Here is a 15763-nt window from a genome sequence, read left to right on the forward strand (position 1 = left end):
CAAATCACAAAGTGTTAAAATCAGGAGTTCAACAAGATATTATTAGCTAACATCAATACGAATGTAAGAGCTGCAACTCTGCATGTATTTCTGTAATGTTGTCTGTATGTGTGTGTGTGTGTGTGTGCGTGTAGTTAGAAAACCAGGATTCAATCAGAACCCTTCTCAGACGAACGGAGGCGGAACTGAATGTGCGCGTGGCAGATGCCGTGAGGAAGCAGGAAGATCCTCTGCAGAGACAGCGCCTCCTTGTGGAGGAGGAAAGACTCAAGTACCTCAATGAGGAGGAGCTCATCATCCAGCAGCTCCAGTCAGTCACAGTTTATTTATGTGGCACAAACATGCTTTGTAAATCTAAAAACTAGCTATTTGTCTTTAATTCTTATTTATTAATATGTAAAAATTATGAAACTATATTATAACCTGTTTTAAAGGTGGTTTTTGTCCCTTCATATAATGATTAAACTGTATTACACAAGTTGGTTTCAACACACATTTTCTAGTTTCCTCAGAAATGAGAAAAGTCTGTGTCTCTTTTACAATTACATGACTCATGGGGTGACACAGTGATAGAAAGAAATTGTAACTGTAATTAAGACTAGCGGTGAGCAAGATGCTTATTAAGATCTGAGGAATATGGCTGTCCAGTAGCTAATTAAAGTGACTGCAAAAATGAGCGCAGAGAGCTACCTTGAGATTTAATAATCAGATAACTTGCTTCAGCTTAATTTGTGGAAATGTTCACCATGATAATGATTCCTGGATGTCTCTGTTCAGGGCAAAGGAAGTCCTGAATCACACTCTGAGCAGAATTTGCATTTCAGGGTAATTAGTTGAACTCTGGATGATCTTTGCTAATTGCTGTTTGTTATTCTGCCTGGCAATGGGCGGCAAACAGTTTTTGTTCATCATGTACATCCAAGCAGGCTATTTAACAGAAGTTTGACCAGACTAGCAATTCACTCAACATGAGAACTTTCCAAGACAGATGTAATGTTTTTTTCCTCCTCATTTTCAGCAAGAAGTTTTTCTGAAATACCACCACTTACTCCTCCAGTTCAGCTGTCCAGAGCTTTTAATCTAGCTGCCAGTTGACTGAGAGACCATATATTGGCTAAAAAATTCACTTAAACTTGAGCAACATAATTTTCAGATAAATATTCAGTCAAATTTGAAGCATGGCAGAGGAATCCCTCGTGCTCAGCCTTCTGTCTGTTCCATTTCAGCGACCTGGAGAAGTCAGTGGAGGAGATCCAGAAGGAGTCGTCTGTCAACCACAAGCTGGTGACGGTGCAAGAGCTGGAGGAGAAGGCCACTGTTCTGAGAAAGCTGGGAGAAACACTCACAGAGCTAAAAAGTGAGTCATGCTGGCACATCTCACATTTTGTGCATAGCACCAAACAGAAGACACTTGTTTACTCTGGTAGACAGTTTATTTTGCACTAATTACTCACCAAGGCACTGATTATCTTTTATCTTTCACTCACCCACTGCCAGTCTGCAACAATTAATCAGCCTTGGACTGCTCATTGCCTAAATGAACTTTCTGGCTATTCAGTAACTTATTATGGCTTTGTGGCTGTTTGTTGTGTTACTCCTCTGCAGATCAGTTCCCAGGCCTGCAGAGTAAGATGCGGGTGGTGCTGCGAGTGGAGGTGGAAGCTGTCAAATTCCTTAAAGAAGAGCCACACAGACTTGACGCCCTGTTAAAACGCTGCAAGACAATAACCGACACCCTCGCCACGTTGCGCAAGTATGAACCAGTTCTGGTGACCACCAGTACACCTGTGGTTACTTTACAGCCTAAATAACATATTGTGTTGAATCTGATAAGCTGTCTTTACTCTGAGGTTGAAAAGCTTCAACAATCTTTCAAATCCTGATAAAGACGTATTTGTTGAATAAATTATTTTGCTTTTAGCCGTTACTGTTAGCTTACAAGAAAGCATATCAATTTGTAATCAGTTGGAGGTTTTTTCCATTTGTACCTCCACCGTGGGTATTAAGTTTTCACCTTCCTTGTTTGGTGTGTCAGCAGAACATTATGGATTTTCATTAAATGTAGGAGATAGACAAGCCTTGAACCAAGAAAATTTTATTAGATTTTGTTGATCGATTCCAGAGATCTTCATTTTTTTAAGCAGAGCTCTCTAACTATCAAAGATAAAATTATCTGAAATCACAGTTTGAGGTGAAAATAGCAGCTCTTAAGCATCCATTCAGGCAGCTACTACTACCAAAGCTCTTTTCAATCACATGAATAAAAACCTTTTGATTTTTTGGAGAGTGGGAAATGTGCTTTTCAGCACTGCTAATCAACCTTGTGCCCAGAAAGCATCATCAGCCTTTCTTTTCTGATCTTTGTGTGTAATGAGAAATTAAATAATTTATTCTGTAAAGATGGAGAATTTTTGCTCTTTTTGTGACATTACTGGCATTCACTAACATGTGTTTCCCAGTATAACTCAAGTGTGTAACATCTCCCAGTGTTAATTAATGACATAGTATTCCATGTCTTGCCAGACAAGCAAATGAAGGGGTTTGGAAGAAGCAAGATGACTTTTCTAATCCTTCATCAAAGCACAACGACGACTTGCGAAAGTTGTCAGACTTTGACATTCCCACCAGCCCACTAACCATAAATGACCTTGGAGGAGGCAACAGTCTCTCTAACTGGAGCCCCCACTCCAGCCTCAGTCGTGGTCTTGGGAATCCATCCGGCCCTCATAAGGACAATCATCCTCCTGTTCCCCACAAAGGAAAAGCACTTGAGGAGCTGGAGCGCCGTTCTGTAGCTGACAAAGCTTTGTCAATGGAAGTGCGATTGGTAGGAAAAATGTTTGCTTCTTTTTTTCCATATCCATCATAACACAGTTAAACCAGTTAAGCAACACCACACTGGCTCATGTAAAGTATTTAGATCCTGTCTTGCCTTTGCAGGCAGCAGAGCGGGACTGGGAGGAGAAGCGAGCCAGTCTTACCCAGTACAGTGCCCAGGACATCAACCGGCTTCTGGAGGAGACCCAGGCTGAGCTCATGAAGGCCATTCCAGACCTGGACTTTGCTGCCAAACAGATCAAGCCCTCCTCTAACGCACCTTCCACCCAGACAACACCCCAAAGTGGGGCAGCAACTCTAGAGCACCGCACCAACAAGCCTCAACACAAGCTCTCTGCAAAAGAGGGGGGTTCCAGGCGTGGTTCTGGTAAGATAAAGAGCAATGAAGCAAAGTCTCTCTGTATTGCATTTTTAAATGAAAGAGTTTTGTATCTATAGTTTGTCTCAAAAGATGTTTTACTTTCTTTTCCAGATGAGCTGACAGTACCTCGGTATCGCACAGAGAAGCCCTCTAAGTCTCCCCCACCTCCTCCACCTAGACGCAGTTTCCCCTCTTCCCCAGGACTCACCACACGTAGTGGAGAGATGCTGGTTCCAGGAAAAAGCATAAAGGTAAAGTGCTCATATGAAATACCCCCTCGTATAAATACAGAGACATTTTACTGACAGAAAGACATTTAGTTTCTGTTCATGTACATATGTGAATTTTATATATTTGTGTTTTTAGAAATCTGAATCTGAAGAGGCTGAACTTCAAAAGCCTCACATAAAATTGAGGAGGACTGTGTCCGAAAACCCCCGTCCAGCATCCACACCTCCAACACTGGCCTCTGGAGAAAAAGGAGAAGAGGTGGAGAAAATTGCTGCTGAACTGGAGGTAAGATAAAAATGGATTGTTGTCTGTGTTGATTATCTGCTCAGTGAATAAGAAAGCGCCATTGTTTTAATTGTTTATTTATTATGTCTTCAACCTGCCCCTGGATTCCTCCAGCATACATACACATAGGGTGCATGCAGATATGCTCATCATCACCATTACCACATGTTCAAGCAGCAGGAGCCATATGTCCTCCTGCCTCTGGCACTGGAAAAGCCCAAAGATCACAAACTGCTCAGTGGCACACATCATCACCCAGGGCTCACAGATCACAGCCAGACAGATGGACCCTGATAGCTGCTTGTACTGTTTGAGATGGCCTGTCTGAAATTGGGTGGAATAAAGAATCAACAGTAAAAGATTTTGCTGATGTGTATTTTTAATCTTTTTTTAAACCTCCACTTTTCCATCCCCAGCTGTTTGAGAGAGCCCCGCTCAGGGTATCTCGACCCCCTTCCTTTTCCCTGCCTGTAAGCCCATGCGGCAGGAAAAGCGAACCCCCCTCCAGACTGGACCTGTGGCCTCCAGAGGCCTCAGGTACAACTGAGGTAACACTCTGGCTGACCCTGAGCAATGTGGATTGCTGCCCTGTTAAGCCTGTCTCTGTTCTTTCTAACCTTGCAACCACTCACAGAAATCACCCACTTCCACTCAGCGATTAGCCACGTCCACTCTAGCAGTCCTCGTCTCTAAGTGTCCCTGCAATAGATACGACTGCTAATCTCTTTTTATGTGCATGCATGCAGTGTTAAAGCAGCCAAAAGATATGCAAAGCACACCAAAGCAAAGTTGTATTTTCACTCATGTCTGACTGTAAACACAGGTTTTAACAGAGAATGTAACTCTCATATGCTTAATAAAATTACAATAAATTGAAGTTACATTAATAAACCCTTGTCAAAAAGCATTTAAATTTACCTCTGCCTCACTAATTGTTACTTTTACTGGCTAACTTCCGTGCACAACAATAAAGATGAAAAATGAGAAGTTAAGAGTTGTGTGGCAGTTTGATAAATGTAAGATATGACACAGAATCTGTGTTGAGAAGCTTTCTGATTAGATTAACAGTCCATGGCTTGCATTTTGCCCATTAGCTTTTTCCTTTATTCTCCTTTTTAATGCTTTCTTTGTCCAGATGTGTTGGCTACACTCAAAGCCCAGAAACACAGTCTAAATCTGAGAGTTTTTCACCTAATGATAGCTGATGGGTTTCCACATTGTCTTTTATTTGGTCTTAGGTAATGCAAGGAAACGGTGTTTGGATTTTAGCATTGATGCTCAACTTTCAGTGAGGGCACATACATGTCTAATGAGAAGGTCACAACAAGATAATGAATTTTGTCAGGCTTAAAAAGGTCCTAGCTGTGAGGAACATATACAAGTGGGGTTTAGGCATAGTAGCTCCTATTCATCCATTCTCATTGCTGCTGGTGGTGTTTCGTTTATTTGATTGGCTCACTCATGAAAGGGTTAGGGGACAGAGGATTCCTCCAATCCAGCTGTCAAATATCACCTTTGGAAGGGCCTACCCTGTCAAACAGTCTAACAGGGTTAGGGTCACGTTACAACTTGAAATCTTGTTTTCATTTTGCCTGAATTTTGTTTCAGCAGATCACATACAGAATTGCTTGCTAGAGATTCAAAGAGCTGATTAACTGATGGCTTGGAGCACCAAGCTAATAAAAGACTAAGATGGGTTATAATTTTCTGTGAGCACTGATTGTCCTTTGCATGTGGCTGGTATACTTTGAAGACACATCTTAATGCATATGTAGATTTTTTTATATGAATGTAGTGACTTCTTTAAGTTGTGTGCAGTGGATTGTTTCAGTGTTTGTCTGTTAAGAGCTAAAAAGTTCAAGCTGTAAAGTATTGTAAAGCTATAAACAGGGTATTATTGATACACGCATTACATATATGTTAAAAACATTACTTTTCTTTTAGTTTTTCTTAGTTGTGTTTGGCTTTGTTTTCATCATTTTAAATGTATGTGCCATCACTGTTACAGCTATGACCAGCTTTGTGTTTATTTATACCTCAAGTGCTTTCTCCACTCATAGGGAAGGTACTTGTCTCCTGTCCCCCACATCGTGTTGACGGAGTGTTTACCGACTTCGCCCTCAACTCTAGAGGATCCTGTCAGAGACTTAGCAAATGACCATATAGAGGAGACGCCAACAGAAGACAGTACAGATCATGACAAGATCCTCAAGACTTCTATTTCAAGGGAAAGACATTCAAAAGGAAGTGAATCTCTTCCTCAGCAAGAGCTGTGCGTTTTAAATAGAGATTTCAAACAGGAAGTTGCCCTCCTTTTGACAGACCTGGAGATGAGGGTGGTGTCTCCTGGTGAGGCCCAAGAACTCATGACTACGGGGAAAATTCTGCAAACTTTAACTATCTCACCACAGACTCAAAAAGTCTCTGAAGCTGAGCTGAGGGAACGGCCTGTCCTTGTGCTCTTCTGGAAAGAAAAAACTGCTGCAGAAGCCTACAAACTACTACTCTCTCTCCTGGAATGGCCCAAACCAGTTCCCAAACCTAGAATAAAATCCTCTCACCACCCAGTCCAGCAGAGCTTACTGATGGAGGCTCTGAGGAAAGGGATAGAGTCAGGGGAAAGCAGGCTTACTTTTAAGCACGCAACAGAAATTAAGATGCAACAGAGCACTCTGGAGTCCAATGGCAGCTCAGTGAGCAACCTCACCAATCAGAGGAGAGCAACACAAGATGTCCGACTCAATGCCTACAAGAGGCTGGACAGCTTAGAAGAAACTATTAGAGAGCTGGAGAACACCTTAATAGAGATCAGTGGGCATCCCACTGCTGAGCTGTTCTACACTGAAACAACCAGCAGAAGTACTCCTGCACAGAGAACTGGAGGTCTGACGTTGGAGACCAAGAAGCCACCAGTCCCACCAAAACCCACATCAACTTTCAGCCCAGGATCAATCCAGGTTCATTGCAAACTCGTGCTGTGCAGATTCCTGTTCTGAAGCAGCATGCTCTTTTTTCCTCCTTTGTCTCTTGTCTGCAGATGACTAGTGGAACTTTTTCCAAGCCTCTGATGTCTGCTCCCTGATTAAATCAACACCTAATTGTATTTGAAACTGAAAATATGATCAAGAGGACAGACAACAGACTTCCTGCCTACCTGTCTGTTCTGTGCTTCGTGCTGGAGCTGCTGTCCTGCTGAGTCCTAAGTGGTTAATTGTTTCTTTATTGATCTCCCCTGACATCTGCTCTGTTTGTGAATTTAGCTAACTTCACATCACCTTAGATAAATGCATAGATCATGCAAATTTCTCTATTTTCTTCTGATTTTCTCCTTTTTACTTGTGAGCAAAGATTAGAAAGAATTACATTTCTTTCTAATCTTTGCTTTGCCTTCAATTACATCAATCTGATGTAAAACTATGAAAAATTTTCATTTTGATAAATTCAAAATGTACTTAAGGTTATATTCTGCATAATACTAAATTCAAAATGTAAGAATATGATCATATGTATGAATATTATTTTTTTCATACCTGGTCAAGTTCTGTTTAGGGTTAATACCTCTGGTATAAATAGAGAATTTAGAAATCAGAGCTGGGACAATAACAGAAATCTGACTCTTTATTCCACTTCTTTTTAATATCTAATGACCATAATTTGAATTTTTGATTACCAGATATTGCAAGAAGCCTTCTTTCAAAACTACCTCAAGCTAAATGAGCAAAATCAGGATTAGTAATTGTCAAAAGGCTTACAGCATTTATGCATCAGCTGCCTCATCCATTAATTGTCTTGACAGCTTGCACAGTATTCCCTCATGCTCTGAATGTATCCTCGTACTCAGGGCCAGGCTGAAATACTTGACAGTCACTGTCATGGTGAGTTTCAACCCTCTGATGTGGAGCTCGGGAGCATTCCCGTGGGCATGGCTGAGGATTACAAAGTCTTCACACATTATTTCATCACTCAAATTTCAGTCTCGTTGATCGTTTCAACATGACCCTTCTTCCTGCTCTTGTCAAATGTTAGCTGCTCACCAAATTCATAGGCCAGAGATCTGTTTTCAGTCCCAATTACAGTTCAGTTTTTAATATAAACATTTCAGGAGAGGTGCTTATTAACCCATCAATCTTTAAATTGACTTTGTTATGTCTCTTCAAAATGTAGCTACACATAAAAGATGGCTTTACCAGTTTTTCTGCTTTGGCATAATGAAATAATTAGTTAACTTCACTATAGTCAGTTGAATACTTTTCTGTTCAGCTGCTGTTTCTGTATGAAGAGGGGACACAGCTGGATGGAAATTTGGCTGAATGTCTGTTTGTTTTTGTGCATAAAAGAGACAGCCAGAGTAGCTTGGCATGAAAGATCATTAACCACAATGCCTCACAGATCCTGCTGCGAGGAGGTTAGGCTACGCAACATCAGTTCTGATGCTGCATTTCTATATTCTGTTCTTTGTTATTTTCTGTTGATAGATGGTGAAATTCTGTGAAGTGGATAGTTTAGCTTTATGGCAGCTACCATCTCACATCTTAAAAATCTCATTGGTCTCAGGAGGAAGACTTGCTTGCTGAAGTCAAACTCTGCTGGATCGGTGTGTTTGTCAAGTGGAAATTGAAGATGTTGTAGAGTAGAAATGAAATATACCTTTGTGTACCGCATATTTACTCTCCTTTCTTCTCTGCTTTCCCCTCTGTTATTCCCCTCTCAGGGAGGAAATAATTCCAGTGTTGGTAAGGTTGCACACTCTTCAGCTGCATCTAAACTGAAGCATCTGCAGCAGAACAGCACAGACAAAACTAAAAGTGGCAAGAAAGAGGAGTTAATGAAGACCCAGGGCCAGCAGCAGGTAGGACTTTAATTCCTTTGATTTGGCAAGTTGTGGTTTTATTTGATTGACCATAGAAGAAGGTCCGTGCAAAATGGTGGTCTATAGACAGGGCCGGCCTGAGCCTTTTTTGGGCTCCAAGCAGAATTTGATTCGGGTGCCCTCCCTGACCACCTCACACCTCTGGTGCTGAACTTGTCTTAACTGCTTAACTTACTGGTGCTCGATCCTTTCATACACTCTAAATGCAACACAGCTATTCATGTGAACTGTTTGTAGTTGGCCTCCATCATACTGGTGGCACTCTGGCTCTGGTTTTAAACCTTAAATTCAGAAAAAAATGTTTATTTTTTTTATATGTTATATTTTTTTGCACTTTTAATATGCAGTGGGATGTATGCATGTGCACCAACAGACAAGACAACCAGTTTAATTACCTTTCCTCCTAAAATTTAGAACAGAGGTACAAGAGTGTCCAAAAATGCAATCTTCCATAACAAAATAGCTTAAAACGTTAGCTAGCCATGAAATTTCTGGTAGGCAATCATACTTTAATATGTATAGAATCTAGTTTTTGTGTGTATTAACATTTTTTTGACGTTATTTTATGATTTATTTGTATACTTTTAAAATTGTGTATTTATGTTAAACTAAGATTTCTTGACATTTCAAGTACACTTGGGGGGACTTACAAGGTGGCATGGGGGCCCCAAGTGTCCACGTAGATCTCTTATGCATTTGGCCGGCCCTGTCCATAGAAATCATAAAAAATAAGGTGCAAATCATTATCATTTTGTCATCTTTCCACAACTTAAACAAGTTTTCAAAGTTTTATTCTTTGAAGCAAGAAAGGTGTGCATCTATTTATGAGACCCATTCTGCCTTCTACACACCGATCACTTTTCAGTGCCATTTTGTTCTCCCCACAGAACTACTGCACATCCTCTGCATGCTCCATCCCTCAGAGAGTCTGACATTATGTGTAATATTTAAGATATGCATTCAAGTCTGTTTTAGACAGATGGTTGCAAAGATTAACTGAATTTACAGCCAAAAAATTAGTTTATGATTAAAAACGTTTTCATGTAAAAGTTGCATTATTTAGACACTCTCATCTGTACATTGTTGAAATGGATCAAAGGCTTTTCTGCAGGCTCTGTTCAGCGTGGAGGGGCATGTGTTACAGGTCAAACGAAGAGCTGCAATTACCTAGACATTTTTTTATCTGAAAAATCTAAAGTTATCTCTTAAATGTGGTATTCAGACCCATTAAAGGTATTAAAATGTTTTTACTGAATACATAAAATCTGAAAACTTAGATTAAGAGCTAGTTGAAAAACTTCTTAAAGCTCCTCTTTACATTTGTCCTCATATGCCTTCTAGCTGTTTTACAATTTAATTTGCTAGAATATGAAATAGTGCTTTAAAGGTTAAGGGCTGGACATAAGGATGCTAGATGGCCTCCAGAGGCAAGGAAATTGAACTGTTGAAGCATGTCGGTCGAGCAAAGCTAAAAGAAGATTTTCATGCTATATCTGTGCACAAGGGCCAGGAAAAGCTTAATGTCAATGCAATTTAAAAAATAACAGAGGCAGTGAATTGCAACTAAACCTTCAGAACCCACGAGCATTCTGACTTAAAGTCAGTTTTAAAGATTGTGGAGAAATGTTTGAGGCAGAGAGATTTGAGAGATGGGAAAGTAATGAGGCTTTGGTCTTCTCACACTCAGCAAAGATAGGAAAGAACCTCTGCAATGCCATGTAATAACCACCACTCGACTTACTGGCAATCACTGATCATTTAATTTGAAGAGGGCATTTCTTTTTCCACCATTAAGTCTTTCACGTTTCCTCTTCTTTATATTTCTTTTCTCCCTTTTTCCGCTCTCTGTATTCTGCAATTTACCCACGCTGCCCCCTTTCTCCTTTTTACTCACCCTCTGCCAGTCTCACTCATTCCCTGAGATTTTGAGGCTGAGTGGATGCCTACACTTGTCTAATGAAAGGAAAATTAATCCTATTATTTCAGAATGAAACTCACACGGCACAGTCTCTTTGTGGACAAAACGTTCAAAACAGCCATTGTGAAAGGCTCTGGATGTATGAAAGCGTTATCCTTAGAGGGACAGCGGACAGTAAAAGCTGACTGACACCAGGGGAAGTTTAAGGGGGCGACATACTGCAACTGGATGATGAACGACAAAGAAAAACAAAGAACCGGCTGATATAAAAAGCCATGTGGCAGATTTATAAATCTGCATTTATAAGTGTGAAGTAAATGGCTGACAGGTTAAGTACTGTAGGTGCAGGTGTTATCAGGCATAAGAACAGAGAACATTCATTATATAAATATATATTATATAGATATTCAAGCGTTAACTGTAAAGATTTCTGAAATGTTGAACATGAAAACTGCTTAGAGAATGATAATAATATAGCTGAGTGGCTGTTTGATTTACATGGAGCCCTTTAGAGCTAATTAAGACTTTGCCCACTCTTTGTTCACTTTTTTCTGTGTTTTTAACACCCTCCCTAACATCGGTAAAATGTTTTTTTTACACCTTCAGCATGATTAAGCTAAACTAAATAAAATTAACTAACCCCTGAACCTTATTTCACCTGTAAGCTCACAACTCCTGATTTGCACCTTTGACTCGTGTTTGTGTTCAAACAATCAGACTTACCCACCTTGGGTGACTTCTCTTCTCAGCCCTCAGCTCAAGGTAAAAGTATCTCTTCTGCTATACTTCTCCCTAAACATGACCCTAAACTTTAGCCTACCTTCTGCTTCCTTTTGGTGTTTCAGATTCTTCTTGTTTTGTCTCCTCCTGCCAAATTACAGCTACGTTTGTAGTGCATTTTGAACTGGGACAGTTGCAAGACATACACACACCCACAACTTTGGAGTAGCCCAGCTTTCTATTAACGCAGCTGCTGCTCATAAACGTGTTGTGAAAGCCAGCTGGAGGGAGAGTTTAAGACATCACTATATCCCATCTGCACTCAGCTAAAACAAGATGCACTGGCACTGCTTTTGAGTTTTATGTTCACCATGCTTGTAGCATTGCCAGTTTCTCAGTTGATTAGCTGTCTAATCCATTTAAAATGTGATGACTTAGCATTGTGGTCATCGGCTGACTATAAAAATTTTGGGATTGAAATCTGGTTTGGCAATTAGATGTACCTTATTGCTTTCTAAGAAGTCCTCCTGCAACTCGTGGTACAAATAGTCTTGATATGCGGACTATTAAGAAGTATTCACTGAACCCTCACTTAGTAATATTAAGGCAACCCAGGCAGAAAGGTATGCTTCGAACCAGTTTGCTGAGTAAAAACAGACAGATCAAAGCCACAATTTCTTCTTGTTTGCTTTGCTACTGATCAAGCAGAACATGACAATGGGATCACTTTCATGCCTCAAGACTGTCTATACCCTACTACCTCTGCTAGTAAAAAAACAGGCTGTGTATAGGAGAGGCCATGGGGTTGGGATAGCTGTCATTTGGCAGAAAGGTCTGAGAGTGTGAGGGGGTTGGGATAGCTGTCATTTGGCAAAAAGGTCTGAGAGTGTGAGATGTGGGGAGACTCCTTCCTCACATTTGTACACCAGAATAGCTGTCAGCTAGGTTTGAGAAGGCTTTTTCAAGAAGATGGAGCAGCCATGCCTTATAAGAACAGAGCGAATGCAAGACTGGCTCTTTTCTATCAATGTAATCCCCCCAAAATATATCTGATAAAAATTTTATCTAACAGTTTTTGTCTCATTCTGTTAAATTTTTTGTCTGCATCCTGCACATGGAACATGCAAACATCTGTTAGATGCATATAGATGCACATTTTTAATGAGGAAAATAAGTTTTCTTCATGTTTCATGCTGTTGAAATAGTGCCATCTTGTGGTTCAGTGTTGCATTACATAAAGAAAAGAAAGGTGTGGTTCTGAATGCTCATCTGGACATTTTGTATTTTTATTTAATGAAAGTCATTAAAACAAGTGTCAAAGTGAAAGAAGCCAACAGTATGACTTGCAGCTGACCTCTTTCACTGTTGCACCTTATCAATGGTATCAGTGGTTTGGTCATCATGTGTAGATGGTTGCCTGTATTAAGGCTTGCATCGCACATGCTGATATCAACCTGAATAACAATCTCCTGTATTTGTTTCCTGTTTTGTTTTCACTTCCCGTCCCTCCACTACATGTTTCTTCTGACACTTGTTCCTGTGGCGCAACCTCACCCACCCCGTCACCCTCTGTGAACCTGTGCTGCCCTGCACCTCCCGGCCTGCCCATCTTCCTGCAGCAGTGAGTGACCTGTCCAGCCTCCTTCTCCTCCTGTTCACCTGATCACAGAGATGCACACACCTATCAGCCCTCTTTTCTTTACCAGCTCCTTTCACATCTCCAGTTTTAAAATGTGCTCCAAATCCCACTCTGTGCATTTGTAGATGAGAGTGAGTATGTATGTGTGTGCAAGCATGCTTGCACAGGCATGTCTGAGTGTAATGGTACAGGAAGGTACTGTAGGGAACTGTGCCCACAACCAATTTTAAGGCTTTAATTTTTCATGATTTCCCATTTTGACCCCTGAAAACCTCATTTCTTCGCGCTCCCCCTTCACCCCCTCCTGTTTTCTGTGTCCCTGCTCTACTTGAAGGCCTTGGGGACCAACAGTACCGGCTGTATTGAACCATACCTCTCTGGTCTCAAAGCAGGCATTTTTTCAGGCCGAGTAGCTTCTCCTGCAGCAGCGTTGGCCCCTGGCCTAAGGAAATGCCACCAGGAGGGGGCACTGCCCTCCTTGACAGTTTCATCAAGCCAAGCGAAGGCCCTCCTGGCAAGCCTGTCTGCCTCTGGTCTGACCGCTGAGGCCTTGCTCTTCTCCTCTGCCCTCCGCCAGCGTCGCCTTCTACGTGAGCAGCGAGCATCCTCCCTGCCCAGCAGCCAGTCCTCCTCCTCCACACCCACCACTACCTCCTCATCTTCCTCTTCACCCACCACCCCTACTCCATCCCTGTCCCCCTCCTCTCCCACCCCTCTAAGTTCCTTTAATTTCTCATCTGGAGTTGCCAAGCCAAGCAGACAAAGCCTTGTCAGCCCCAGCCTCAGCAACTGCAAGGATGTGAATGAGGACGTCACCCCTGGCAGCTCTTATTGATGAACAAGAGGAGAACTAGGACATGGGGGAATGCAACTTAAGCATCAACACATCATGAACCGTTAAAATAAATCATGTATATTAACCCTAAATGATTTTTTACTCATATGTTCTTTCAGGACTTTTTAACACCGCCTTTTTCTTCTTGTTGGACTCACTCAAGTCAGCAGTCTTCAGAATTTCATTATAAATGGAGTCTCAGCCTTTTTCTTGGGCAGGATTTCTACTCTGATCTGGTACCATTGTTCCGCTGCAGTTCTCCAACGTGGTCCTACTGCCAGTTTCCCGGATAGAGAGCACACAAACGGGCCTCCTCTCCCACCAGCTGCCTGCTGTAAGCTGATGTGGTCGGATGTATTCTCACATACCCTCGCTCAGTGGGTTGTTAGTGGTATCGTTAAAATATCTAGACTGTAATCATAGAAAATAGATCTGCAATAATCCCCAAGTGAGTCCAGTAGTTATGTATTTTCAATATTACATTGCTCTAACATACCTGCATTGCCTGGCAGAGTGTGAAATCTGCTGAGAAAAAAAAAAAGAAAACAAAACATGGTGATGTTTGTGGTTTGTAGGTATTGTGTAAAAAGGGCATTAGTTGCTTTTCTTGCATCACCTGCGTTTCAAACTTTGAATTGGTGCTATATTTTCCCCTCTGTTTGTGCACACTTATAAAGATTTTACATGATAGTTCTACCCCGTCCATCCTCTTGTCTCACAGTCTGTTTTAAATTAATTTATATTTCAATGTTTAAATGCACATCTACAGATCAAATAAACACTAATTAGAAACAATTAGAGACATTTTATTTAGGCTATTACAGTATATTCACAAAAGCACATTGCAATGAGTGGCCCTGAAACAGCACATCTGTTTAAAATAGTACAAAGAAGCACGGTTTCACAAACAGAAGGGGAAAAATGCAAATGATGACTTGTACAAATGTTAATTTTCTTTATATGTGTACTAATTAGATAATTATGACAATCAGGATGTGTTCACAGTAGCATCATGAAGGTTGCTCCGACATTTTAGCACCCGGCATCAAAACCCATCCCAAAGATTCAAGCACACACAGTGATGAATAATCATACACGGAGTCTGTCACACATGCACTTGTAAAGCCAAGCTGTACAGCACAGAATCAGCTTGTTTTTCTTTTAGCAAATCTTGTATGATGATTTATTTGAAGCCCCATCTGTTGCACCACTGATAAAGAGCACACTGGTAAAATACCCCTTATTGACCAGAAAAGATTCTGATTTACAGACAGAAATATGTTTTCCTTTGAGACACTTCTGTCTTTAAAGCAGTCAGTCTGCTGTCATGAAGCTAACCAGAGTTTTTAGTAGTTTGCACATCCATCACTGTAGTGAACTGGTGACACTTGGTGTGTTTCGAAGATAAAGAATGTTAATCAGCACAACAGACAACAGATGGTTCTTGGCCCTCGAAGGTACTGAGATGTTAATATATAATGTAAAGAAAGCACAGACTCTTCTCAAACATAAAATCCAGCTTCAGCTCAAACAAAACCATTCAAACCCTTTAGTTAAGGGAAAATAGTGCAATGACATCATGTTATATGATGAAATTGAGAAATTTTATTGGTTTTAAAGAAACATATAAGCTAATTTTTTTTAGTTTGGTGCGATTGTGATTCAGAAAACTTAGCACAAAATCAACGAATGACTTAAAGACCTAAAGTGGTACAGCTCACAGCAAATTCAGAGAACTGAAAGAAAGTAAGATCTCCTAGAGTGGGTTGAGTATAAAAGTAAAAACATGTTGTGAACAACTTGTAACTTCATCAACAAATATGACTTTAATCTCTACCATGCAAAGGAAAAAAAAGAAAAAATAATATATAAAAAGATGAAGAAATGCTACCCCTGGCTGTGAAAGCACCATTAATGCTGAGAAATAGAGACAGATTTATAATATTATATGTTGCCTTCTGCTTTAATAACATTTTTGGGAAAGATCCTTCTCATTTCAGTGAGACAATGTCAAACATGAAACAACACGACTCTTGTAAAAAAAATAAAAATAAAAATAAAAAATA

At 40.6% G+C, this 15763-nt stretch overlaps 2 protein-coding genes across 13 annotated transcripts in view; both read left to right on the forward strand.

Moving 5' to 3' along the window:
• The window catches only part of si:ch211-278a6.1 (SRC kinase signaling inhibitor 1), a 100543-nt gene extending 87395 nt beyond the window's left edge, over window positions 1-13148 (forward strand). For 7 of the 12 annotated variants that reach the window (XM_041968601.1, XM_041968570.1, XM_041968616.1 and 4 more), the window contains 11 exons: window positions 135-310; window positions 1227-1357; window positions 1606-1753; window positions 2524-2827; window positions 2941-3205; window positions 3311-3450; window positions 3566-3715; window positions 4132-4263; window positions 5776-6672; window positions 8427-8564; window positions 12843-13148. In XM_041968601.1, coding sequence (XP_041824535.1) covers window positions 135-310; window positions 1227-1357; window positions 1606-1753; window positions 2524-2827; window positions 2941-3205; window positions 3311-3450; window positions 3566-3715; window positions 4132-4263; window positions 5776-6672; window positions 8427-8564; window positions 12843-12848 — 2487 coding nt within the window. In that variant the 3' untranslated portion in view covers window positions 12849-13148. The other 5 variants (XM_041968574.1, XM_041968606.1, XM_041968632.1 and 2 more) reach the window with 5 other exon arrangements.
• Window positions 13140-15396, forward strand: LOC121628160 (uncharacterized serine-rich protein C215.13-like; the record flags this gene model as incomplete). Its single annotated transcript, XM_041967089.1, has 1 exon — window positions 13140-15396. A coding segment is annotated over one exon (558 nt), but the record flags the coding sequence as incomplete, so codon positions are not given.
• Window positions 15397-15763: the final 367 nt, after the last annotated feature.

The sequence above is a fragment of the Melanotaenia boesemani genome, chromosome 2 (assembly GCF_017639745.1).
Source record: "Melanotaenia boesemani isolate fMelBoe1 chromosome 2, fMelBoe1.pri, whole genome shotgun sequence".
NCBI classification, from domain to species: domain Eukaryota; kingdom Metazoa; phylum Chordata; class Actinopteri; order Atheriniformes; family Melanotaeniidae; genus Melanotaenia; species Melanotaenia boesemani.